This window comes from Hippocampus guttulatus, chromosome 15 (assembly GCF_054856545.1).
Source record: "Hippocampus guttulatus isolate MCC_2025c chromosome 15, RoL_Hgut_1.0, whole genome shotgun sequence".
NCBI lineage: Eukaryota > Metazoa > Chordata > Actinopteri > Syngnathiformes > Syngnathidae > Hippocampus > Hippocampus guttulatus.
In genome coordinates this window covers 2,137,745-2,165,556 of record NC_141275.1, presented here as the reverse complement: position 1 = coordinate 2,165,556, position 27,812 = coordinate 2,137,745, and the positions used below count along the sequence as shown (strand labels likewise).

General features: G+C 42.4%; 1 protein-coding gene across 3 annotated transcripts in view; it reads right to left on the bottom strand.

The window, feature by feature from the left end:
- bbx (BBX high mobility group box domain containing) overlaps positions 1–27,812 on the bottom strand; it is a 69,648-nt gene that overhangs the window by 28,462 nt on the left and 13,374 nt on the right. For all 3 annotated transcript variants that reach the window (XM_086130654.1, XM_086130655.1, XM_086130656.1), the window contains exons 4-10: positions 20,276–20,512; positions 19,923–20,124; positions 19,738–19,805; positions 13,606–13,674; positions 12,322–13,144; positions 12,106–12,235; positions 10,182–10,327 (exon numbers count right to left, since the gene is read on the bottom strand). In XM_086130654.1, the coding sequence (XP_085986780.1) occupies positions 10,182–10,327; positions 12,106–12,235; positions 12,322–13,144; positions 13,606–13,674; positions 19,738–19,805; positions 19,923–20,124; positions 20,276–20,512 (1,675 nt within the window). The remainder of the gene's footprint in view (positions 1–10,181; positions 10,328–12,105; positions 12,236–12,321; positions 13,145–13,605; positions 13,675–19,737; positions 19,806–19,922; positions 20,125–20,275; positions 20,513–27,812) is intronic.

Here is a 27,812-nt window from a genome sequence, read left to right as displayed (position 1 = left end):
TATAACTTCTCCTCAGATGCCGGTTAACCTTGCCGATCTTCGGCCCACTTTTCTCCAGATTGTCACTACGTTTCTCCATTTTCTGTTATCTCTTCTATTATTTTCTTCTCTTTTTCTTCTTACTGCTATTTTTTTTTCTTCGTGCTACCACTAATTTTATTTTTATTCTTCGTGGCAGGGGTCACTTTGGCCTGGGGAGTCAAGTTCAACATTCGCTTCCTTGATATCCGGTGCCATCTAGCGTCGTGAATGGGTATAATGTCTAGACCCCGAATATAAGACGACCCCCACTTTTTCAGTCTTATTTCAATGCAAAAAACACCGTCTTATATTCGAGCCAATACGGTAAATCACATTTTTTTTGGCCGGGGGTGCGATTTACTCTCTGGAGCAGGGGTCCCCAACCGCCGGTCCGCGGACCGGTACCGGTCCCCAGGGCATTTGGTACCGGGCCCCACAGAAAGAACTTGCCTTAATTCCATTTTATTTATTTCGGAATACGAAAGATGTTTTATTTTGAAAAATTACTGGATTCTTCGTTACATCCGTCTGTGTCACGCTTGACGCACATCAAGCCACGCTTCTCCGTCAAGTAACCGATTACGCTAAAAACAAAACTCCGGAGCTCGCAAAATGAGTAAAAAAACTGCTGCAGATCGCAAATGACGGCGGTCTTAAAAGTACGTTCGAGACAACTGGATTAAAGTTATGGCTGAATACTCTGAGATCGCCACAATAGCACTGTTGCTATTTCCGACATCCTACCTGTGTGAGGCGGTTTTCTGCAGCAACGGCGACTAAAACAAAATTACGAAGTAGACTGGACATAAACCACACACTTGAGGTGTCATTGTCTCCTATTACCCCGAGATGGGACCGTTTGGTTGCAGAAAAGCAAGCTCGGGTCTGTGGTGAGTCGTCATTTTCATGCACTTTGAATTTGCGTTGTATTGTATTTTGAAGGCATTAAACATTACCATAGCGATCAGTGTTGCGGCTAGATTAGACACGACTTGTGTTTATAATTATATTTCGAAAACACCACAGTTTTCATGCAGCTCATACCATATTATTTAGTTGTATTATTTCCGCCACACCGTAAATGCCGGTCCCTGAAAATATTGTCTGACATAAACGGGTCCGTGGGGCAAAAAAGGTTGGGGACCCCTGCTCTGGAGCGACTTAGGCGTGAAATGATTAACACATTTTATCATTTCACAGGATATTTTCACATTAAACCGCAAGTGGGTGCTCTAGGTCTGTGTTGATACTTTCCACATTGGTGGTAAGTGATAAAAACAACTGACGATGACTCTGACGTAAGCGACGTAGAAGAGGAAGCGTCGCATCTTCTACCTCTGGAGTTGGCAGAGTTCTTTAAAAGTGACAGCGAGGATGAAGATTTCATTGGATTTAGTGATAGGAGTGACAATGAATGTTTGGTAAACTTGTTAGCATGTTCTTTATGCTTTAAGTGATCTGAATAACTCTTAATATGTTATGTGAACATACCAGGCACGTATAATTTTTTATGCGTCATGTAACGTTAGCATATCGTACACTTATTCAGCCTGTTATTCTCTATTTTTATTTGCCTTTCAGGATGACATGCCTGTTCTTGGTGTTGGATTTTATTCAATAAATGTCCCCCCAAAATGCGATTTATACTCCAGTGGGACTTATATATATGTTTATTTCTTCTTTAGTACGCATTTTATGGCTGGTGCGACTTATACTCAGGAGCAACTTATAGTCCGGAAAACACGGTACAGTGAAACTCATCTACAACGAAATCATGTTTGCAGCAAGAAATTTTTCACAACAGGGGGTTTTTCACTGGAGCAAATTTGATCTCAGATGTAAACACACACACACAAACACAAACGTATTTGTCTAACAATAACAAATACTTCTTGGACCCGGTGGCTTTTCTTTCCACCATCTCACTGTCTTTAACTCGACCTCCCCTCGATCGCCACTCAAGACAGCATTGCTCAACTGATGTCATGCAATGAACTTTTAAGCCAGCCACGGGACGCTTCGTAGTCCTCGATGGCCAGAGTTAGCTCTCAAAGGCTAAAAACCTTACGCTAACTGGAGCGCTTCTCTCTCATTAGCGCTCCAGTTAGCGTAAGGTTTTTAGCATGATAACAAGTAATTTTTGTTTATTTGAATGTCCGTCGAGCCATAAGCAATTTACTCTGAGCAGCTAATGGCATGTATTCCACTCTATCTTCTCCTAGCTTCAGTATCTACACACATAGACAGTGAGGTCCCTCTTGGCCAATCGGAGGCCAGGATGATGCTCGGTAAGCCAATGGCAGAGCAGCTATGAGTACCGTATTTTCACGACTATAAGGCGCCATTAAAAGTCTAAAATTTTCTCCAAAATGGACAGGACGCCTTATGATGCGGAGCGTCTTGTCTATGCGCTGAGTTTCAAAACCTGACTGACAGCCGACACGCTGTTTATATAGAGAAAAGGCGGAAGTGACTGTGGACAGGCATGCGGCAAAGAAGTCGGCCAATCAGTGAAGGGTGGGCGTGTATATATATACACATATGGAGAGCGAGAGAGAGAAAAGGCAGATGTGAGTGAGGACAGGCATGCGGGGAAGAAGTCCGCCAATGAGTGAAGGGTGGGCGTGTAAGTGGACGCTAAAGGTACGCCCCAAGCAGGTACCAACACCTGTATAGAGTGTGGCTATGTGCATTGTTGCAAAACAACTTCGGTTTTGGTTTCTAAGAACCCCCGAAAATAAATTCTACAAAGAGACACGCCTACGAAGCTCAGTTCAAACTTCAAGCCGTCGCTTATGCTTTTGGCATGCGTGCCCATCTCACAGCAGCGGTGAAAAACCAAGTCAAGCAAATGAACTCTGAGCTTGCCGTTATTCCCGGAGGCTTGACTAAAGAACTCCAACCGCTGGACATCGGCATCAACCGGGCGTTCAAAGTAAAGTTGCGAACGGCATGGGAACAATGAATGATCGATGGCAAACACAACTTTACAAAGAGTGAGAGGCAGCGCCGGGCGAGTTACGCCACAATTTGCGAATGGATTGTGGCTGCTTGGACGAACGTGTCTGCTTGCACTGTTGTTCGAGTTTTTGGCAAAGCCGGCATCATTTCTGTGGAGCCACATGGCAATGAGAGTGACTCTGACAACGAGAGGGAACCCGGCGTTCTTGATGGATTACCGGTACTTGCACAATTGTTCAATTCTGATACAGAGGATGAGGACTTTGATGGATTTCTGGGTGATGATTGATCGAAAAACGTGAGTACATTGTACGATGGCTAAATAAAATACAACGGAACTCAGTTTTCCGTTGCCTTTTTAAAAACATGTTTTTAGCTTGTATCTGTATGTCTTGGCATGCTACCGTATGCTACAAGCTAACGTGTTTTTAGCATGCGCGCATGCATGCCGTATGTTTAAGCTGGCGTATGTTTTACCACTGTAAAACTGCGCCCAATAATACAGTGCGTTTTGTCTATGTGTAAAATACAGAAATAGCACCCATTAATGAGACTGCGCCCAACCATACGGTGCGTCGAATGGTCGTGAAAATACGGTATGTTGCGTTCAGGAAACTCGCAGCTGTGACCGAAATAAACATCGTTCACTATGTAAACCAGTGTGGTGGTTGCTGCTGCCGTTTCCGAACGAAGCAGTAGAGGTCGCTGTTGGATTAGACTTCGTTGTAGTGAATGTCTTTGCGAGGCTGGAGCAGAGAAAATGATTTTGTATAACCCAACAGGGTTTTTTTTCGTCGTATGGGGGGCAGTAGAATGGGAATGGTGTTAATGCATGAAGATTTTCTTCACATTAGGGGGTATTTTCGCCCATGTAGGGTTCGTTCTAGAGGAGTTTCACTGTAGCTTGACTGTTTGTACTACCAGATATTTTGACTGGTACTTCTACATATTTATTGTACTTTTATCTTTGAGTTCATTAATATTTCATCTACAGGGTTCCCACTCTTCCACTTGCTTTTTATTTATGGACCTTTTTATGACTTTTGTGGACCAATTTAGCCATTTTTAAGGACTTTTTCTCCATTCAGCTGGGGATTCACGGTGGATTTAATGCCCGCTCAGCAATACACAGGCTGAACAGAAAGCCACATATCACTGAGCTGGTGTTCAAATCATTGCTGCCAAAGGAAGGGCACATCTTTATTTTTAGAGGCAATCACTTAACCCTTTATTTGACATACTGTATGTCAAATTTTTACTTTGCTACCTGTATCACCGGTACAAAAATGAAAAAAAAAGTTTTTTTAATTCATTCTCAAATAAAACACACAAAGAAAAATTTAAATTGAGAAAATATAAAACTTCAATTTATTTTCGAATAAACACAACTCTAAGAACAGAGCTAATGGTCATATGGGTCACCTGGACAGGGTTTAGAAAAATCTGGTTTCACGAACAGTAGTACTGATTGCCCCTTTTAGCAGTCCAGTATACCTGAACAGCTGAAATGCATGTCAGAAGTCTAAATCCCAAATGGTCCAACCCTATTCTTTTCCCTCATATCACCTTCAATGATCAGACATGTTTTATAATGACAAATATGAAACTGATATGACAATTAGGGAATAGCAGACAGTGACTTAGTTTTCTCCTCAATCTCTTTTGCAAGTTCTTGGCGATCAATTTTCTTCTGTTTTGCTGTGTGCTATGACAAGTTTTACCTCTCACGGAGATGCCCTTCTTGCACACTCGGCAGTAGGCCGATGTATAATCGCCAGCAATTTTTCCGACCCAAACACGGAACTCCGGCTTCTCCAGCCACACCACTTAAAAATAGCATTGTCCCAGAATATTTGTAGCGACGCCACTCGAGCGAAGCGCGCCTCAGCAGTCGAAAGTCCGCTGCTCTCTGCTGTGTGCGTCCGCGCGAACATGTACGCAGGCGCACGTCTTTTGGTTTCAACCAAGCAACCGACGTCACAAATCAAATACGCTTTGATCTACGACAACAAAAAGCTAGCCTAGCCGAAACGATAGCTAAGCTTAGCTGACGCACACACAGCAGAGAGCAGTGGACTATCGACTGCTGAGGCGCGCTTCGCTCGAGTGGCGTCGCTACATATTTGTCTGTCACTTGTTGAGATCGATAAATTATATGAATAGATTTTTCCAGGAAATACGGTAATTGTTTGCCGAGCCGGCAACCAAACCATCCATTCACTGCCCCAGGATGGCATCAATCTATTGTTGTTTCCCGGAATGACCCGAAGTGATCACGTGATCATCGTCGGAACGGATCGGAGACGGCGAAAAAGCAGAGCGGGTACCAGGTCCTGCATGTTCTGACAAAACTATGAATTGGAAGGGTGGGGAAAATACACAAATGAAATGAACACCGCAGGTTAATTTTTATGGATTTTAGAAGATTTCCCTGAAAATTATGGACAATTAAGAACATAATTTTAAAAATTCTTTTTTCATTGATTTTTATTAACTTTATGGACCCGTACGAACCCTGATCTAATTTAAATACATTGGAACCTTGAGTGAAAACGTTCCCGAAACGTTCATAAACCATGGGGGGAAAAAGAGGAGGAGGACTGCAGCTTTCTCAATGAAGAAGAGTCCTCGTCCATAACACATGGAAATTCGGATTCAGTTGTTTTTTTTTTCCTTTTTGTCAGTTCAATTCATTAGTATATTTCAGCCTAACAAACCGAAACATGTGTTTTTCTACTCGGAACAAAACAAAACAAAACATCGGAACGTTATGTTTTTGACAACTAATAACTCCAGTGGCTAATTTGCTGCATATTTCTTTTGATCATTATTTGATGGCTTCACTCATGCTATCTCCAGCTCATTTTTGTTGTGTAATAAAGAGAGAGAGAGAGAGAGAGAGAGAGAGAGAGAGAGAGAGAGAGAGAGAGGAAAAAAAGATACAGTATCCTAATAGGGTGAATGTGTGGAGGCGGGACTTGTGCCAAACTTATGTCTTGACACATGTGTGGAGACCTATTTTGAAGTGACTCCGCCAACATTAGCTATTGTCTTAATTAAAGAGATGCCGTAATTCACTAAAGAACATGCACTGCTATTTGATTTGTGATTCGAGGACGCTGAGGTGAAACTTCCACCTACAAGAGGAAGAAGATGAAGAAGAATCATCATCATCATCTTTATTCGTTACGTACACACTTACACACAATTTGACCTCTGCATGTCACCCAGCACAGTAGTGGACATAGCAAATACACTGAGTGGCACACAGCGGAGCAGCGTGGTACTTAAGCGTAATTTTTCTATGAGTCGCTCGTAACCTCTGGTTCCACTGTATTTGTTTTATTACTAAATGGAGAAATGATCAGCGAAAACAAGTTTCATGTAATTTTTAGGAAAATTACAATACCAACATAATTGTCCGACATATATTAAAAATATGTATATTGTTACATATTTCTTTCCCCAAATTACACTAATTGGACCATTGTTGAAATTAGGTTGGAATTTAGGTCATTATACGATTTCACTGAATTTAATACTCAATATGAAATATTTTACTGTCGTTTGGGAGCTTTTTTAGTGGTGTGTGTTTGCTTTGGCTGAGACACAATGTACAGAATTTGAGGGATGAAAACAGAGAATGGCCAAACCTAGTGTGCCAAATGAGACAATTCTTGATGATGAATATGACTCATTTTTTGAGGAAAAAGTTGCGATAATGAAATATTTGTTTTTTACGATGAGTGGCTGCAAAAGTTCAACCTGGCTGGGGTATTTCAGGGAGACATTCAATGAACTGCAAATTCCACTGTCGATACACAGGGCACAGTTGGCCTAAAAATGAATTTTATATTTTTTTAATTGGGACAGTGCAATGAAAAAGTAATTGCACATCTCCTGATTTTTGTTTTCTTTGTTTGTCTGACACACACAAAGGTTTGAAATAATCAAACCAATTATAATATCATTCAGAAACAACCCAAAAAAATACAAAATGCTGTTTTCAAATGACAATTAAATTTATTAAGGCATAAGAAAATCCAAAACTTTCTGATCCTCTGTGAAAAAGTAATTGCCCCCTGAACCTAATAAGGGGTTGTGCCACCCTTGGCTAACTGAACTCAAGCGTTTGCGATAATCAGTGATGAGTCTTTCACATTCCTCTGGAGGAATTTTGTCCCACTCTTCTTTGCAGAATTGCTTCACCTCCACCATATTGGAAAGTTTTCTCACACCACAGCATCTCAATTGGATTTTAATCCGGACTTTGACTTGGCCACTCCAAAACCTTAATTTTGTTCTCTTTTTGGACAAAAATTTGGACTTGATGGTGTGTTTCGGCTCATTGTCCAACTAAATGATCCAAGAGCGCTTCAGTTTGACAGCACGAACTGATGGCCAGACGTTCTTCTTCAGGATTTTCTGGTACACGTCAAAATTCATTGGTCCATCCCTCATAGCGAGTTGTCCTGGTCCTAAAGCAGGTAAGCAGCCCCCACCCATCGCACTGCCACCATCTTGTGTCATTGTTGGCATAATGTTCTTTTTATCAAATGCTGTGCCATTTCTGGGCAGTTTTAACAGGTCGCACAACGTTCAAAAAGTTACATTTTTGACTAGTCAGTCCAAAGAATGTTTCTCCAAAAGTCCAAGATGTTTTTTTGGCAAATATGAGACGAGCCTTTGTATTCTTTGCTGACAGCAGGGGTTTTCACCTGGGAACTCTCCAATGGATGCCATTTTTGGCCAGTGTCTTTCTTATGGCCTCCTTGCTGCCCATCTTCAAAACCCGCCTCAAAACTCACTTGTAGTCTTTGGCATTTGACTCAGCATGACTTAGATTTGTTCTTGGTTTTGCTGTTCGGTGCTTTCTACCGTCTTTATGACCGATTTGCTTTACTGTTTGTTGTATATGTTAAATTGCTCCATGTACAGCACTTTGTATGCAGCGATGGCTGTTTGAAAGTGCTGTATAAATACAGTTGAGTTGAGTTGAGTTATCGACACTGAACTTAACTAAGGCCAGCAGGTATTTAGAGATTGTTCAAGGTTCTTTTGTGACCTCCTGAATGAGTCGTCATCACACTGTTGAGGTAAGGTGGGAAGGTTTGCCACTGTTCCCAATTTTCTGCATTTGTGGATAATAGCTCTGACAGTGGTTCGCTGGAGTGCGAAAGCCTTGGTTATGGCTGTGTAAGATTTTCCAGACTGATGGATTTCAAATTACTTTTTTCTCATTTCTTCTTCAATTTCTTTGGACCATGGCATGATGCTTTGATTCTTGAGATCTTGGAGCCTACTTCACATTCTCTGATAGATTCTATTTCAGTGATTTTTTGATTCAACAAATACCGTATTTCCCGCACTAAAAGACGCACTGGATTATGACGCGCACCTTCAATAAATGGCTATTTTGTAATTTTTTTTCATACATTGGACGCTTCACATTATAAGGCGCGATTTACAATGCCTCCACTAGATGGTGCTACACTCCTTCCATTCAACTTGAGAGGCGTTCATGACCGCCTCTGAAAAATGTAAATTAACTATTACTGTACTTAAATGAAACTACGAAAATTGAAAATAATGCATCAAAACAGAAAATCAAGCGATGAAATCACAAAATAAATTATATATCCTCCCGACAGAATTTATTTTGTGATTTCCTCGCTTGATTTTCTTCGTGGTTTCATTGAAGTAAAAATTAATTTACGTTTTTCGGAGGCGGCCATGAACGCTCTGGAGTGGAACGGAAGAAGGCACAGAGACGGACAAAGGCGTACAGTACCTGTATATGTTGAGACTGTGAAAACCATTAATAAAGTCTGCATTAAAAAAAATAAATTAAACCACAGCTCTCCTTTTTTTAACAAATACAGGTGAGTCTATGTCCGTCTCCGTGCCTTCTCTTATTCCGTTCAACTTGAGAGGCGTTCATGACCGCCTCCGAAAAACGCATTGGCATTTACTTGATCATAGCTCCACGACTACTACAATCAGATGTCAGGAGTAGCTATTTATTCCTTTGTTGTGTATTCACAAATGATGAAATCACAATATAAATTCTGTAGGGGTGTCTATAGAATTTATTTTGTGATATCCTCGCTTGCTTTTCAGTTTTGATGTATTATTTTCTATTTTTGTAGTTTCATTGAAGTAATTGTTAGTTTGTTTTTCGGAGGCGGTCTTGAACGCCTCTCGAGTGGATCGGAAGAAGGCACGTAGACAGATAAAGACGTACCTGTATTTGTTGAGACTGTTTTAAAAAATGAACACCACAGCTCTCCTTTTTTCGGAGCTGCAACAAAAACTTATTTAATAAAGCAGCGACACAGTTCACTGAACCAACAGCAAGTTATAATATTGGGAGCAGTCTCCAGGGAGGAGCCATCTTGGAGTCAATGTATTACCGTAATGACCATACAAAAGACGCACTGGATTTTAAGGCGCTCGTGAGCTTTTAAGAAAATTGAATGCTTTTTGGTGCGCCCTATAGTGCGGAAAATACGGTAATCAGGTTTTGGTGTGGCTTGTGAAATTGAAGTCACCTTTGCCAAACTTGTGGCTAGTCACAGTGACTTTGTGATTTAATAAGGGTGGGGCACTAACCTTTTCACAGAGGGTCAGAAAGAATTTGATTTTTTGCTGTGCCTTAAATTTAATCCTTTGAAAACTGCCTTTTGCATTTCCTTGAATAGTTTTTGAGTGATATTAACTGGTTTGATGATTTGAAACCTTTGTGTGCGATAGATAAGCAAAAACAAAAGAAAACAAAAACAAAAAAACAGAAATCAGGGGATGCCGGGGGCAATTGCACTGTAACATGTATATTGCTGCCGTCATGCGGAATTACTGTACCTCCAAAATTATCATTTTTCACCACACTTCAAAAACGGCATTGCTCACAAATACTATAGATTTGTGAAAAGAAAATATGACATTTATCTGACTGTGACATTGGAGGACTCGGTCAAACGCTTATATTTCTGTGTTAGAACTTACACAACAAAATGTGAATTTACACCACCGTAGTTTCTGCATTTATTGTCAAAGTAGTGATCACTAATAGTGAAAATTTTACGAAAATGCAAATATTTACAACAGGAATTTACTGCTTTAATAAAACAAATTTGAAGTCCCGCTTATACAGTATGAGCTGGAAAAACGGTTACATATTCATGATGTTTTGTCCTCACCTTTGCCTGTTTTGGATATCTCCACGTGGGCAGAAGAACAATCAGTCTTCTTTCTCTTTACGACAGAAGGCCCCTTCCTATCAAATGTTGTTGGACTATACTGTGGCAGGCTGTTAAACTTCTTTTCAAATTCTTCTTCGAGTTTTCTGTTGGGTTGAGATTCGTGTTAACATGACTGACCAAGTGACCATATAACTAAAGGGAAACAGAGCAACAAGCAACTGGCTATTTCTCAACGGTGATTCTTGGAGCAGAATGTAGAGCCTAAGAGACGCTACTTGAAGCATATTTTTCAAGTACGCTAAAATGAATGTGATTGAGCGACCTATGTAATATTAAAACAGTTTATAACTTCAATGTCTACCTGCTTGCATCAAAAATTTAAGTAGAAAAAGTCAAAACAACATGAACTCTAATTTCTGTAAAATTTAGTGGTGCAATATTTTATCGGACAGCGGGGCTATAGTCAAGTCCATCTTTATCGAGTCCATGTTAAGGAGGTGGTCGACATTGGGGTAAACTGGGCGCTGGGGAGCAGCTAACGGCACTGTGCAGTGAGAGGCAGCTACAAAACAGCACCGAACTGAAAGCTAATGAATTAACATGAATGCATTGCTGAGACGGGGTTTGTTGTCCCGATTCTCACCAAGATTCTGTGAATACACAATAAACAATGCACGATGATCGCTTGGTTCAGCATATGAAGAGAACTGTTGTTTTTGTTTTTAAGGTTGACATTTTTGAAGTGTCTGTCTAAATGCCTATGTCGTCGATCGTGATTGACCGGTAGCTCGCGGACTGGTCCCAAGTCGATCGTGAAGGAAAGTTTACAGTAAACCCCCCCCCCCCCCCCAAAAAACTATGAAACATTTGTGTGTCTCTGTACATGTTAGTAATATATTGTTTTGTGCTGCACACTGCAGCCTAATCATCCTATCAGTCTTACTTTGACAAAAAGTATTTTATAATTAAAATAAAATATAATAAAGCAGATCACCTTGAACTTACGGTGGCGGGTGACTTGCGTCACCGGAAGTTGTTAACGCTTAGCAGTCTGCAATTGCGGCTTGCGATCAGAGCTGTTACGATAGAGCTTTTATTATTATTCTTACTATTATTATTATTACGATCAGTCAAAGTTTGTTTCGTGTACATTTCACCGATGGCACTGAATGCAAAGAATGCATTCTGTAGGGCCGAGAGAAGCGTTTTAAAACGGTGTATGAGCTACGATAGTTAAGAGGCTGCACAAGTGTGTCACATGCCTCCGCGTCAGGTATCCCACTAAGGTATGCACGTAATCGTTTTCACAAACTCATAAACTCTTGTGTCTGCTAAGGTATGCACGTAATCGTTTTCACAAACTCATAAACTCTTGTGTCTGCTAAGGTATGCACGTAATCGTTTTCACAAACTCATAAACTCTTGTGTCTGCTTTAGTTTTCTGTTTCGTTCATCTTAGGGACCGTTATGGCTGTTGCTCATCATGGCATGCGTGTGTGCATATGCGCGCATGCGCAGTAATGGGTCGATCACGGGTGGTTGGTTGATCGAAAAGTAGATCTTCGGTCCAAAAAGTTTGGGCACCCCTGTCTAAATGAACAATAAAATTTGGTGCTCACGGTCAGGGTAACCAATCAGATGGCTATTTTGATTACATGAACAACAATTTCAAGTTTCTTTTGAAAGAGGATATTGATTTTCAGGAATAAAAACTGTTGGACTAAGTAGAGTCGATAAAAATAGTTTGAGAATCCAGTGGCCGAGGCCAAGTCAAGTCTGAGACAAAAAAAAATGTGTTGAGTCCAGACTCAAGTTCTAGAGCCCTGCAGGATAGCAACTCAAGTGTGTGGCTTTTGAAATAGTCTTTGCTGCTTTTAGTTTAAGTTCTGTTAACATGAATTATTTGAGAGCTGTGACTCACCCTTGTGAAGAATCATCTTTGGACTTAGACTTTTTTAGTCTCTTGCTATTAGATGATATTTGAGAAAGCATCCAGCTATCCTCACCCCAGTTTGCTTCATAATCAGAAGTACGAAAGCCGCTTCGTTTACCTAGACATAAGACCAGAATATTATCAACATTGTTCATAAGACTAATTGTGAACATTTTGGATATGTATTGGTCAAACAAGAAGTACCCCGGTCAATATTGGCTCTCAACGAGGTCAGCATTCCTTCAGAAACAAGGGTCTTGTACAAGGCGCCTTTACAGGTTCTCTCAGATTTCCTTGCACCACGGACCTCTGTACTGGACTCTACTTCACTTGGGCTTTCCATCTTATTGTCATCTTCTTTCAGCATCATAAGTGAAGACCTGCCAGGGACTTTTTGGCATCCCTCCATGTTGTCCTTAATTTCCTTGCTTTCTCTACCTGTTTCCTCTATTTCTGTCATAGGGTTCATCTCTTCTTTTATTTCCACCTTAGAGACACTGGGCAGCACATATTTGCCACTGTGGTCAACTAGTTCTTTGTCTTTAACAGAAGTCTTATTTTTGGGCTTTGTCTTGTTTTTGGGTGGACAAGACTCATAGTCACTTGAAACATCTTGGATTTTCACCTTGGGCTTCTCTGAATCCATCCAGACATTTTCAGCCACTGTCTCAATTCCAAAGCTAACATCGCCATTTGATTCGACAGGTTTAAGCTTTTGTTGAAATTGCTTTGATGAATGCAGGCTTTCATCAATGTTATTTAACATGAACCACTCTTTCTGTCCGTTTTTCTTTTTGACACATTGATTTTGACTGTCAACTTCAAGGGAAATTGTGTCAGTACAAGTGACTGAAGTGGGAGAGGGTAAAAATGTCTCAGAGGTTAGGGGGCAACTAAAATTATCCAGGGTCTCCTCCTTCACCTGAAGACTATTTGATGTAGTTTTTTGGAACGAGGATGAAGACGAGGTGGTTCCTTGCGTAGATATGACTGTGTCCATTTTCTCAGCTTCAGTTGATAAACACATCTAAACAGAAACAAAAACGTCCATTTGTCAGTAATTTCTTGCTTTATTGGAACTATGAAGCATTAACCACATACTGTATGTGCATAGTGTCAATTCACGTCAGCAGCCCTCTTTTTATCACGATCCCAAATCGAGGGGGGAGGTGGTATTATATAGGGGGCTTAAAAAGAACAACTTTTTCACATTGTTCAGACATTTACCAGTACCAAGTCAGTTAAAAAATTTTTTTTTAAAACTGATTTATGACACATTTTATACACAAACTTCATATGCTTCACATACTATAATTTCAAGTACAACATTGAAAGCAGGTACAGAGTTAGAGAGGTAAAAAGCAAAGCAAAGCAAAGAAACAAAAAAATAGACTAAAATTGCATACAGTACAAGAAAAAGACTTTTGAAAATAAAAATATGACTTCAAAACGACTTGAATCACAGGTATGGGAAAAGAGAATACTTACCTCAGCAAGCTGAAAGAGAGCAGATCGTCTGCACGATTTTCTGTCAGGCGCCGCAGATCCCGATGACTGCTAATATAAGAAAACATGTTTTAGCTCCCTCTTTCCCGAATGACAGTTGTCTTGCGGATGCTACTGTTGTCTATATTTAGTATTATGATGACAATAATAGTCACTTTCTAGTTAATGAATTAACCTCTGTAGCTTAAATATGTATGTTTTCAGCTACACCCCATTAAATAATTAAAATGCAAACAAAATACATCACGATTACAATAACATCTTTGATAGCAGACGTGGCCCTCCTGTCAGAAGGAACACAATTGGTCATACTGGAGCTCACTGTCTCATGGTCTCAGGTGGAAGAGGCGACTGAGCGGAAGCGAGCCAAGTAAACTGAGCTGGTGAATTGCCATAGGCAAGGGTCAAGACTTGGTGCCTGCCTTTTGAAGTTGACTGTAGAGGATTTGCTGGTCACACCCTCTGCAAAGCCTACAATCTCTGGGGCATTACATGTCCCCACAAAAGGCAGGCTATCAGGCACAGCACTGAACAAGCAGAAAATGCCTCAAGGTGACTGTGGCTAATGAGGAAGGAACTGTGGAGTCAGGACCTGATCAACCCTGGCTGGATAACGCAGGAGAGGGTGTATGGACACCTACCTTATCAATTAGCACAGAATTATTTTTACTTGATCCCTTCCCAAACACTGGAAACATAAAATAAATAAATAAATAAATAAAAGCAAAGACTGAACATGCATCAAATCTTCAAAGGCAGTAAGGCAGTGCTACCAAATCAGTGGCGGATGCTGGTCTGTCAAGGAGGGGAAGCTCAATTTCTGCCTATATCATAAAATGTGTCTGCTTATTTATACGTGAATTCTACTCTCCGTTCCTTTTCAAGAAAATGATCTGTGACCCTGTCATACTGATAGAGAAATCTATGAACAAAATTGTATCATGTTTAAAGTTTCGGAAATCTCTGACACATACCAACAAGGCGTCTTTTCCAGGGACTTAACTGTGGTGATATAAGTCAGTCTGCGAACACAAGCAACTACAATAAAATGATAATGGCCTTTTGTGGGGACATGTAATGCCCCAGAGATTGTAGGCTTTGCAGAGGGTGTGACCAGCAAATCCTCTACAGTCAACTATGAAAATGGATGGACAATAAAACACATCAGAAATAAAATATTAATCTATTGCTAGTCGTTTTCAACAAAGAGAGTGTCACTAAGATTATTAGAAGAAGTCTCCAGTTGAACTCAGAACAGAATGAGAATTGAAAAATGCTCCCACGGATGCCTTCACCAAAAGATCGGTGATTGGCTCATTTTGCTGTCAATCAAAAAGAGATTCAGCCTCAGACAGATCATTAAATCATCATGCAAAAGCTGAGCGTCCGGGCCAGCCGATACACGCCCACTGTCCATAGACTCCCAGAGACGCTGAGCGTCCGATGGGCGGGACAAAACCAGCATTTATCCAATGACTCATCTCATTTCAATGCATTGGGACAACCTACACTGAACTCTCCAGACGCTCAGCGTCCATACAGTTTAAAGCACAGTGAAGCTGCGGGAATGAATGAGAAGAGAGTCGCGTCGTAACCAGTAGTAAGAAGCTGATTCGGAACAACAGTTGAGCGTGTTGTAGCGCATATTTAATCAATGACATGTACACACAATTGTATGTACACACATTTTTTTTGATCACTTATTTTTTGACAATTTAGGGGAAGCTGAGCTTCCCTTGCAGTCTTAGAGCAAATGCCTCTGTACCAAATACTGTACATTTTCAGAAGAATTTGTCAGAATTTCCCAAATTTTTTTAATAATGTCAAAAACCTGGGAGCAGTTATTATAGTATGTTATGTCAAAGAATGAAAAAAAATCTGTAAATTGTTCAACTGCCGACCATAATCATTACTCTACAATCATAATCGTAAATAAATTATGGTTTCAATATTTGATCTTTTAATGTATGATTCCATCAAACTGTAAGAATGATAATGCAGTTGAATATTAATAAAAATATTCAGTGTTTCTTAACTAGATGTAGCGGAGCATGTTCTGAGTGGATATCCTAACACCCAAAGTTTATTACTTGCTGTGGCGCACCAGCAACACCTCAAAATTTCTCTTCTTGTCTTCCTGCTTAGATTGGACAATTTTTCTTGGGTCATCCACAAGAACGAAAGCAAAAAAGAAAAAAAAGAAAGAGTTAGTATCTTTGGCTGTCTAAATGTGGGGTAAACCCATCTGTGAGTCACAGATGGGCACTCAGCGCTTCCAATAGGCATTCTTATTTTGAAACTTGATTGCATTTCCCTGACTGTCATATACTACATACAAGTACTGTATAATCGATGCTATGCTAGATTACCTTGCAGATGTTTACAGCATATTATTATCATTATTATTATGATTAAAGAAACTTAAAGAATTCAACATCAGCATCAACAGTCTTAAGACCGGTTAAGATATACATAGACAACAACTGTACAGAGGAGATCTGGCACTTTGAATCTGGCACTTTGGACCTGTCCCATGCATATGGATCTTCAATCTGATGAGCAAAAAACATCCCAAAGAGTTGGAATGAATGGATGAAGACGAGGATTATAACTCCTAAAAACCACGAAGCACTTCCATATCATCTCTATACTCTGTCATCCATACAAGCTGTTTGAGTACCGTATTTTCACGACTATAAGGCGCCATTAAAAGTCTAACATTTTCTCCAAAATGGACAGGACGCCTTATGATGCGGAGCGTCTTGTCTATGCGCTGAGTTCCAAAACCTGACTGACAGCCGACACGCTGTTTATATAGAGAAAAGGCGGAAGTGACTGTGGACAGGCATGCGGCAAAGAAGTCGGCCAATCAGTGAAGGGTGGGCGTGTATATATATACACATATGGAGAGCGAGAGAGAGAAAAGGCAGATGTGAGTGAGGACAGGCATGCGGGGAAGAAGTCCGCCAATGAGTGAAGGGTGGGCATGTAAGTGGACGCTAAAGGTACGCCCCAAGCAGGTACCAACACCTGTATAGAGTGTGGCTATGTGCATTGTTGCAAAACAACTTCGGTTTTGGTTTCTAAGAACCCCCGAAAATAAATTCTACAAAGAAACACGCCTACGAAGCTCAGTTCAAACTTCAAGCCGTCGGTTATGCTTTTGGCATGCGTGCCCATCTCACAGCAGCGGTGAAAAACCAAGTCAAGCAAATGAACTCTGAGCTTGCCGTTATTCCCGGAGGCTTGACTAAAGAACTCCAACCGCTGGACATCGGCATCAACCGGGCGTTCAAAGTAAAGTTGCGAACGGCATGGGAACAATGAATGATCGATGGCAAACACAACTTTACAAAGAGTGAGAGGCAGCGCCGGGCGAGTTACGCCACAATTTGCGAATGGATTGTGGCTGCTTGGACGAACGTGTCTGCTTGCACTGTTGTTCGAGTTTTTGGCAAAGCCGGCATCATTTCTGTGGAGCCACATGGCAATGAGAGTGACTGACAACGAGAGGGAACACGGCGTTTTTGATGGATTACCGGTACTTGCACAATTGTTCAATTCTGATACAGCTGGAGGACTTTGATGGATTTCTGGGTGATGATTGATCGAAAAACGTGAGTACATTGTACGATGGCTAAATAAAATACAACGGAACTCAGTTTTCCGTTGCCTTTTTAAAAACGTGTTTTTAGCTTGTATCTGTATGTCTTGGCATGCTACCGTATGCTACAAGCTAACGTGTTTTTAGCATGCGCGCATGCATGCCGTATGTTTAAGCTGGCGTATGTTTTACCACTTTAAAATTGCGCCCAATAATACAGTGCGTTTTGTCTATGTGTAAAATACAGAAATAGCACCCATTAATGAGACTGCGCCCAACCATACGGTGTGTCGAATGGTCGTGAAAATACGGTACTTCATTCTTAACAGGCTCGCTGTTGTGAAAGCGCTATAAATCAGCATGTCTCTACCGTCAATGAACCCCTTTTCATCTCTCAACAAGGTAAGATTTTGACCTAGCAAATGCACAACAACCAATCGCTGAACCATTCTCAACACAATGAAAACGGGTTTCAGAGAGGACTTATAACAGCAACTGTCTTTGTTGATCTGTCTGCAACATATGACACAGAACCATCACTTTCTCCTGAAAAAGATCTAGGAGATGACAACGGATCTGGCACTTGCAGACCTCATTGGAGTACTTCTGAAGGAAAGGAGCTTCTTTGTTGTATTAAACTACAAGCAAAGCCGTTGGGGTGAGTTCTACAAAATGGCCTACTTTAAGGTTGAGTCCTGGGTCCCTTGCTGTGTAACATTTTCACCAATGTCAGCCAACAGACTAAAGGACTGAATGTTTCATTTACGCTACCGACTTCTGTGTAAAATCCCAAGAGTACGTTCGAAGCAGTGGAAACCAACATTCCCACAGCCCTAGACAAACTCCTCCTTTGTAGATCTGTATAAAGACCGGATCCAGCTGATCACCTCAACACTTTCAGGCAGGAGGGAGCCACCTTAGCCTGAGTTTGTGTACTTGGTCAGCCAGCGTTTGTAGCGCTGTGTTCGCGTTCGTTTGCAATAAACACCCATGAGTATGAAAGAGGAGAACACACGTGGTGAGTGTAATGGCTGACAGTTTAGGAACAGCAACTTCAAGTCCGAGCTGCAGGTGTTGAGCGTCGTGACATCTGTGCACCATTTCTCATTGATATAGAAGCATATTCCACCACGTTTTGAGTTCCCAGATATGTCTGTGTCGCGGTCCACTCGGTGGAGACGGAAGCCAGGTAGGTGAAGCGTGGTGTCCGGGGGGTGGTCGCTAAGCCACTTTCGGTCAAGTAGAGCGCGGCAGAAGGTGCAAAGGTTTTGTTGGTCTTTGTGAGAAGAAGTTCATCCATCTTGTTTGGCAGAGAACGTATATTAGCTAAATGTATGGTTGGGAGTGGGGTATGAAATCCACGCTGATGTTGCTTGACAAGCGCGCCGGCTCGTTTCCTTATCCTCCTCCAGTGACATTTCGATGATCTGTACAGAGCAGCTGCTCGGCCAGCTATAAACTCTGATTAAATTTTTTATCGCAAGATTAACACGGCACACGTCACTGCGGATTTTACGTTGCTCTTTAAATAAATAATCGGAAACAAAACAACAAGCGCGCTGCAGAAGTCCACGCCCATGTCTGTTTTGCCAGCCACGGCAGCGCGAGACACCGAAAACGGACATTTAAAGAATTTATGAATGGAAAGTTTACTTTTAAAAAGTTGCCAGATAGGTCCACTGACAAGACCAAAGTTACCTGGATGTTTTGCAGTCGTAAACTGAGCTATCATCATTGCACATCGAGTCTGAAATACCACTTAATGACCAAGCACACAGCTGATGTGAGTACTCCGCCCCCTCGTCGAAGACAGACAGCTATGGATCATTTCAAAGCGAAGAAAATGGATAAAACGACGAAGAACATATTTGCTGAAGCCATAGCTAAATGTATGGCTACTGCATGCAAGCCTGTCAACATTGTCCACAGCTCGACTCAAGCTGTAATCATTCGCATTGCATCTAACGACTTCACTACGGATTGCCAGCGAGAGCCTCCATTACAAGCTGTGTACAGAGATTGTACGTAGTCGAGAAGGCTAAGGTACACCAAGCGGGAGAAGACACTGTTTTGGGAGAGAAATAAAATACAGTCTGGCCTGCTACTCTTATAGCTGCTCTACCATTGGCTATTACCGAGCATCACCCTGGCATCCCATTGGCTAAGAGGGACCTCTACCGTAGGAGTCTATGTGTGTAGATAGATAGACAGATAGATCGGTGTCTATGCTAATGTTTGACTTGTACATTTCCATTTCACATCGAAGGATTGTTAAAACGTTCTTGAATATGGCAAAAAACACTTCTTAGAGAGAACATGGACTAAAGATGGCAAAAAACGATGAGAATGTAGCTAAAAGTTAAATTACCATCATTTTTATTATTTATTCTTTGGTTTTTACATTATGCACAACTCTCATTTTTTGTGCAATAATTGAATTGTAGTATGTATTTGTTACATATTTTTAAGAAACATTTATGACTCCCAGGTGACTTAAAACAATAACTTACCTCTCGGTTTGTGAGGGCATGTTCTCCAGCTAACAGCAGCATACTGAGGCCACCCATTTTAGTTGGATCTGATAATGACAGTCAGAAATGCTTACACGCACACACGCACGCACACACACACGCGCACACACGCACACACACACAAACACACACAAACAAATCCTTTTCGTGTTGTTTATACGTACCGGCCATGGCAAAGTTCAATTGTGGGACATCAGTTTTGGGCCTTTTTTTGGCAGCAGGCGAGTCCTTGGATATATTTGAAGCGAAGGACCACACTTTTTTGCGTGAGCTACAAACTGTCTGACAGGATGGTCTCTTAACTGGTTTGCTGGTGGTAGGACACCATTTATATTCTGGGTGTGCCTTCATAAATGCCTCCTTGTACTGAAATGACAGGAAGAAATTGCAAAACAAAGTAACTTTGTAGACCATCAAAAAAGATTAAACGAACACAAAACAAAAGCCTCCCAGAAAAAAAGCAAATGTGTATCAATTCATCATACATGCTTGTCTTTGTGGAACAGGCAGTTCTCACCTCCTTGGCCATATCAGTGTATTTCAACTTTTCTGCAGGCTCCAACGCAGCCCACCAGTCAGCCAGGATCTTGGTGGCCCCTCGGTTGTCCAAACGAGGATGTTCATGTCGTACGAGGGAGCGATGGCGTTTGCAAAAGAGAAGAAAGGCATTCATCGGTCGACGAGCTCGCTGTTCATTTGCGTCCTCTTGCCCTTCCCCTGGTAGGCCTTCACACCGGCCTTGGGACACCTGGCCCTGGTCACAATGGAGTGTTTGCGGAAAATTATTTAATACATCCTGAGGATGAGGAAGAATGTCCAATAAGAAATAATGTCCAGACGAAAACCAGTGCAATTACTGAACTCTTGAGTAGTCACCAATATGATTCTAAGTAATGATACCACAAGTACTTATGATCCATCCATCCAACTTCTGATCCGCCTATCTTCACAAGGGTCGCGGGGTGTGCTGGAGCCTCTCCCAGCTGTCTTTGGGCAGTAGGTGGGGTACACCCTAAATTGGTTGCCAGCCAATCGACAAACAACCATCCATGCTCACACTCAGCGACAATTTAGAGTGTTCCATTAACCTGCCATGCATGTTTTTAGAATGTGGGAGGAAGCCGGAGTACCCGGAAAAAACCCATGCACGGGGAGAACATGCAAACTCATCACATGAAGGCCGGAGCTGGAATCGAGCCCTGCACCTCGACACTGGGCTGACACGCTAACTAGTCGACCACCGGTCCGCCTACTTTTGATACTTTTTTTTAAAAAATCAATGACAGATCATGTTAAAGAAATACATAAATATCACAATAAAGAATTTTCCTTCACTCTGCCTTCCGTTGATGTCTACATTCATCGAACAAAATAGTTACACCCACTGCCTTTGACTAATGTATTCGTCAAACGATTTTATTTTAAATGTAATGGGCTGGAGGCAATTCTTTCCCCACCTTAAGATGGCAGCACTGCGGGAGATGAATGATCAGCCAATGTGAGGGGAGGAGAAAAGAAGAAGGTGGGGATAATCACGCGTAAGACAGACAAACTGTCCACCGCAGAATTGCAACTGGAGGCCGAGACAGTTGATGCTCAACCAGAGTATATTTGGAGCAAAACACAAGACAAAGATGTCATCATCCTTGATGATGATGGCAATCACAGCGAAAAGGGAATGGTGACTCTTGTGAATGAGCCGCAGTTCAAAAAAGCCAAGTCTAACAAGCCCACCATGATCCAGAACTGATGCATGAAAGACTCTCTCCTTGACAGTCGCGAAAGTATGCTACTAAATGCTCACTGTCATCAATCCTGTGTCATGCATTTGTCGGCATTGCTCAAGTGTTTTCAGATCATGAACCGTGTAGATGGAGACGACAATATTTAACGCCTAACAGGAGTGCTTGTGGATTTGCTCGTAATGTGTTTGTGGGCAAACCCTTCATTACTTGAATGATCGCCCAGTCAAACATTTGTAGCAATGAGATGAAAATGACCATAAATGTAAGTAAATAAAGTACAGTATATTTTCCTGTGTATGGTACAGAAAGGCCATTTTTTTAATGCTTGAGCATAAGCTTGTCAGAAGATGGATGGATGGATGTACAGACAGATAAACTGACAGACAGATCAATACATAGATGGAGGCATGCTGCAGCAATAACACATTTTATGGGTAAATATGTAAATATTTTGCCAGTTTCCAGATCATGCATCCAACAAGAATGTCCTTCCACTCCCATTGGCAGAGCAAAAAATGAGGTAAAATGTTTAAAAACCTGCAGCAATCTAGAAATATATACATATATATGTTGAAATTATTTTTCGATAATTCACAGGCAGGTTGGAAGCCAAAAGTTGCTGCAGAGTTGGACTGAGCATCCTGTCAACTTTGGCAGATGTTTTTCAAAAATGATACTCGAAACATTTTGTGGTTGAGACACGCACAGTTTTATATTGTTCTTTAAACTCAAAGTACTTTTTTTTTCAAATGTAAAACTTGGAAATCGTTGTAATAGGGGTGAACAAATCCAGAGTTTTGGCAACACGAGTTTATCACCGTTTAATTCAACTGTGGTATCTCAGTCTGAACACTGGGTGGCACCCACATAAAGAAGAAGAAATTTGATGTCATGCACAGTTGTACCTCTAATTACAAGCGTCTCATCATACAAAATTTTTAAGTGACAAAATGCCTCAACAGGAAAATACTGCCTCTTGTTACGAAAAAAAATTCAACATACGAAAGGTAAGAATACAGTATGGGCTGTTAGTCGCAGCTCCAAGTTTCCTGAACGCTACTTATACATACTTAGACCTACACTACTCAGACCTATTAGCTAAGAGGGACCTCTACCGTACGTGTCTATGTGTGTAGATAGATAGATAGAATGTGTCAATGCAGCGTCCTCATCCTTTGCCCCTCGGGCCATGAGGGGTTCCGATAGTTTTACATAAATGGGAATCAGCCAGAAAAGTGTTCACCAGTTGGGCGAGCGCTCACTTTGCTGATGTTTGCTTTGGACATATTCGTAGGATTGTTAAAAGCCGACAAAAGCAAACGTCCTTGGATCAGTTCTTTACAAAATGCCAGGTAAATACCACTTCTGAGAGAGAACATGAACTAAAGAGGGCAAAAAACGATGAGGACGCAGTTATAAGAATAAATGACCATCATCTTTATTCTTTAATCCATTCTTTGTTTTTTACATTATGCCCAACTCTCATTAATTGTGCAATAATGTAATTTGAACATGTATTTGTCACATATTTTGATGCATTTTTATCCTTTAGAAAACATTTTTGTCTGAATTTTGGGGGGGGCTTGTAACAGATTAGAGCATTTACATGAAAAACGAGTCTCGACTTACAAAATTTTCTCGTAGAGAAATTTCTTCTAGAACCAATTAATTTCGTAAGTAGAGGATTTTCTTTGAAGTCAAGATGGCGCCCGAGTAGGCAGCCGTCAGCAAGTGCTCTCATGAGCCTTGCTTTTTTTTGTTGTTTTTGTGTTTGTTTTGTCACTTTGTGTTTGTTGTTACGTCGTGTGGACCTGATGTGGACTTTTTTCAGCATTTTTTGGCCACGACATTCATCAAGGAGGAGACTTTGTGCTTGGTGGTTGCGCCTTCTCGGCATCATGGGTATACCAGCACTGTTTTTGACTGGGAGGAATGTTGGCGCCATTTGACTGTCGTTGCTGGACAGTCCCGGGGCGCTTGTGTCTTGCGCCTGTAATGGGCAGCATTTTCCACAGCCTTTTCCAACCTTTGTTCAGCGGAGAGATCGGTGCTGTTGAACGGTCTGCGGCTGGATGGATGTAAGTCTTGAGGAGCCGACGATGAGAAGAAAGGAGCGTTAGCGCGGAGCGCCGATGCGGATTTGGAGCTGGGAGTCGCGGCTTGGAGTTTGAAGCGGATTACGTGGGACAGGAGAAGTGAACTAATCTCTTTTCGTCAATGGACGCTACAGCTTTGTGTTTGCTTTCAAAACTTAGCTTGAGCAGACGTGAGCACATTTTCAGCATGACATCTCTGATCCACTGGAGAAAGGACACTTTGATCCTCTCCTCTTTCATCTATAACTGCTTCAGACAACAAAGTGTATGCAGAAAATTGGTGAAGATTGCACGATTGTCTGTGTCCTATGTGTTGTGTTGTGTTATTTTTGTTATTTTGACTTCAAAATGGCACCGCGAGAGTGGCTGCCTTTCCAGCAGCTCCTATATTTTGTTGTTCTACTTCTTCCTTTCATAACTTTGCTGCTGTGAATTGGGAATTTGCAGTCGTTATTTGCGAGACTAATAAAGGTTTTCTTACCACTGTATTAGCACTCTCCTGAGTTGGAAATAAAATAACAACAAAAAAAAAATCCTCGTCTCACCCCTCGGGTGGTGTCCCTCCCTCATTCAGCTCGGCTCCTCTACCAGAGGCCAGGAAGCTTGAGGGTTCTGCGCAGTATCCTTGCTGTTTCCAGCACTGCACATTTCTGGACTGAGATGTCCGATGTTGTTCCCGGGATCTGTTGCAACCACTCATCTAGTTTGGGGGTCACTGCCCAGAGTGTTCCGACCACCACAGGCACGACTGTCACCTTTACCTTCCAGGCTCTCTCCAGCTCCTCTCTGAGCCCTTGGTATTTCTCGAGTTTCTCGTGTTCCTTCTTTCTGATGTTTCCATCACTTGGGACCGCTACATCCACTACAACGGCTTTCCTCTGCCCTTTATCTATGATCACGATATCTGGTTGGTTCGCCATTACCATCTTGTCAGTCTGGATCTGGAAGTCCCACAGGATCTTTGCTCTGTCATTCTCCACCACCTTCGGAGGTGTTTCCCATTTCGACCTTGGGGTTTCCAGTCCATACTCCGCACAGATGTTTCGGTAGACTATGCCAGCCACCTGGTTATGGCGTTCCATGTAGGCTTTCCCTGCCAGCATCTTACACCCTGCAGTTATGTGTTGGATCGTCTCAGGTGCCTCTTTGCACAACCTACACCTTGGGTCTTGTCTGGTGTGGTATATCTGGGCCACAATGGATCTGGTGCTCAGGGCCTGCTCCTGAGCAGCGAGGATAGGTGCCTCTGTGCTGTCCTTCAGGCCAGCCCTCTCTAGCCACTGATAGGACTTCTTGAGCCACTTCAGTCACTTCAGTTATGGTCCGGTTGTACATCCCGTGTAGGGGCTTGTCCTCCCATGATGGGCCCTCTTCCAGCGCCTCATCCTCTGTTCCCCATTGTCTGAGACATTCTCTGAGTACGTCATCCGTTGGAGCCTTCTCCTTGATGTATTCATGGAGCTTGGATGTTTCATCCTGGACAGTGGCTCTCACACTCACTAGTCCCCGGCCTCCTTCCTTTCGGCTTGTGTACAGTCTCAAGGTGCTGGATTTGGGATGGAACCCTCCATGCATGGTTAGGAGCTTTCGGGTCTTAACGTCCGTGGTCTGAATCTCTTCCTTTGGCCACCTTCTATTCCTGCAGGGTATCTGATCACTGGCAGGGCATAGCTGTTTATTGCCTGGGTCTTATTCTTGTCATTGAGCTGGCTTCTTAGGACTTGCCTCACTCGCTGGAGGTATTTGGCCGTAGCCGCTTACCTTGTTGCCAGTTCGAGGTTGCCATTGGCTTGTGGTATACCGAGGTACTTGTAGCTGTCCTCAATGTCTGCTATTGTTCCTTCAGGGAGTGAGACCCCTTCAGTGCGGACTACCTTTCCTCTCTTAGTCACCATCCATAGCCTGTCTTGGTGATTACTTAGCTTAGCGGGTTCAGTCCTATGCAGAACAGCAGTGGGGAGAGTACATCACCTTGGTATATGCCACATTTGATGGACACTTGGGTAAGTGGCTTGCAATTGGCTTCAAGTGTGGTTTTCCACATCCTCATCGAGTTTGCAACGAAGGCTCTTAGGGTCCTGTTCACCTTATACAACTGCAAGCATTCAGTGATCCATGTATGTGGCATCGAGTCATAGGCTGTCAGTTCTGTCAACCAGGAGCTGATGTTTGGCTCCTCTGGTATCTCTACCAATGCCCTTCTGTGCTTCGCTCATGTATTGATCCATGTGTCCACTTATCTTAGCCGCAATGATGCCTGACATGAGCTTCCATGTTGTGGAGAGACAGGTTATTGGCAGATAGTTGGATGGGATTGCACCCTTCAAGGGATCCTTCATGATCAGGATCGTTCGCCCTTCCGTTAGCCATCCTGGGTGAGTCCCATCCCTCAGCAGCCGGTTCATTTGTGCTGCTAGGCCAGTGGTGGGCAAACTACGGCCCGCGGGCCGAATTCGTCCCGTTGGTCTTTTTAATCCAGCCCACCAAAGGTTGGTCCACAATTAAGGTTCGATGTGAATGATTGCATTCATTTCAATTGGACTTGTAATGACAGGCATTTCACCGCCAGGTGGCGCATTGACTTGAAGTTGCAGAACACGGGGGGTCGGGGCAATCTTTTCGACCACCTAGTACCTCTGTATCGCTCTACTTCTACTGGTCTGATCACAACCCATCTGCAGCGATGCACAGGCTAAAATAGGTCATCAACAACACTTTTGTCATTTAAAAAAAGTATATTAATAACGTACTTTCATGCTTTTGTTCTGTTGATGTTTGATATGGACTGTCAACAAATGCAGTTTTTTTAAAAATGTAATACCATAGCTCGTGCTGACCTGAAGTCAATGCGGCCCCCGAGCCAAAAAGTTTGCCCACCCCTGTGCTAAGCGCTCATGGAGTGCTGTGAGTTTCTTTAGCCAGTAGGTGTGGACCATGTCCGGGCCTGGTGCTGTCCAGTTCTTCATATCTGAGACTCTTTCCTGTACGTCTGCCACTATTATGGTAACTGGGTTCTGTTCAGGGAGGTTGCTGTGCTCCTCTCTCAGGCTTGGAGCCTTTGTTTGGCAGTTTCGAGTGCTTCAGGTATGGTCATCTGGATGTACCTCTCGGGTGACGGCCTTTTCATCACACCTCTCTGGGCCTCCGTCAATTGACTCACATCTTTCCGAGCCGCCTTGATCTTAGACTCCAACAGTCTTTTCCATGGTGGCTCACGTATGTCATGGCTTCCATGGTTGCTCTTATAGCCAAGCAGCTCTAGGATCACTGATGCTGAAGCGTATATCAGCTCATTGGTTTCCGTGATCGTTACGGTAGGGATCGTCCTCAGTGCTGCATTCACACTTTCATTCTCGCCATGATCATAGCTTTCAGGTCAGTTGCTGCCTCGCTCAGCATTTCATTCATTGGGGCTGGCCTCCCAATCTCGTCATCTGCATTCATTGGGGCTTGCCTCCCAATCTCTGGTATGACCTCCTCCTCTGATCTGGCAGCCTGGCGTTGTACCTCATCAATCTCAAGTTGTGACAGCAGTTGCTGTTTGTGGATGTTGGAACACTGAGCTACTAGTTTTTTTGTGGTCAACCGTGACTGTGGGTTTCGAAGTAACAGTTTAGCCCACATTCTCTGCATGTAACCCCTCTGACTAGGGTTGCTTGAGTAGTAGCATTCCAACAGAGCCATGTTATCGCATCTCGCCCATCTCCGCTTTGTTCCAGTAGCCCATTTTTCATCAAGGTGCTCTCGTTCCCCAGCACCTGACGCAGACCTTGTTTGGCAGGGCGACGTCTGAGCCGGCATGTCATTCGTTTTATTGTCTCTCATCATTGTATGAGGTAGGCATTAGCGTGAAGGATCTTGCCCAAGGACCCACACTGGATGGTGTTATGTGCTCATTTTTGCCCCAAGCGGGATTCGAACCACCGTGCCAAACCGATGCCTTACCAACTGAGCTATCCAGCTATATATATATATATAAATGGGCTACTGGAACAAAGCGGAGATGGGCGAGATGCGATAACATAGTATACATGCATGTAGAAGTAAATTTTGAAGTAATTGACATGACTTAATGCTGTATACAGTAAATATTCTCTCGTACAGACTCGTGTTTGCGCTGTCCAATTTGTCCTGATAACAGAAATTCCTCATTTGGGAAATGAACATGGTACATGTCCTTTATGAACCTGCAAGTATGTTGACAAAATGCATG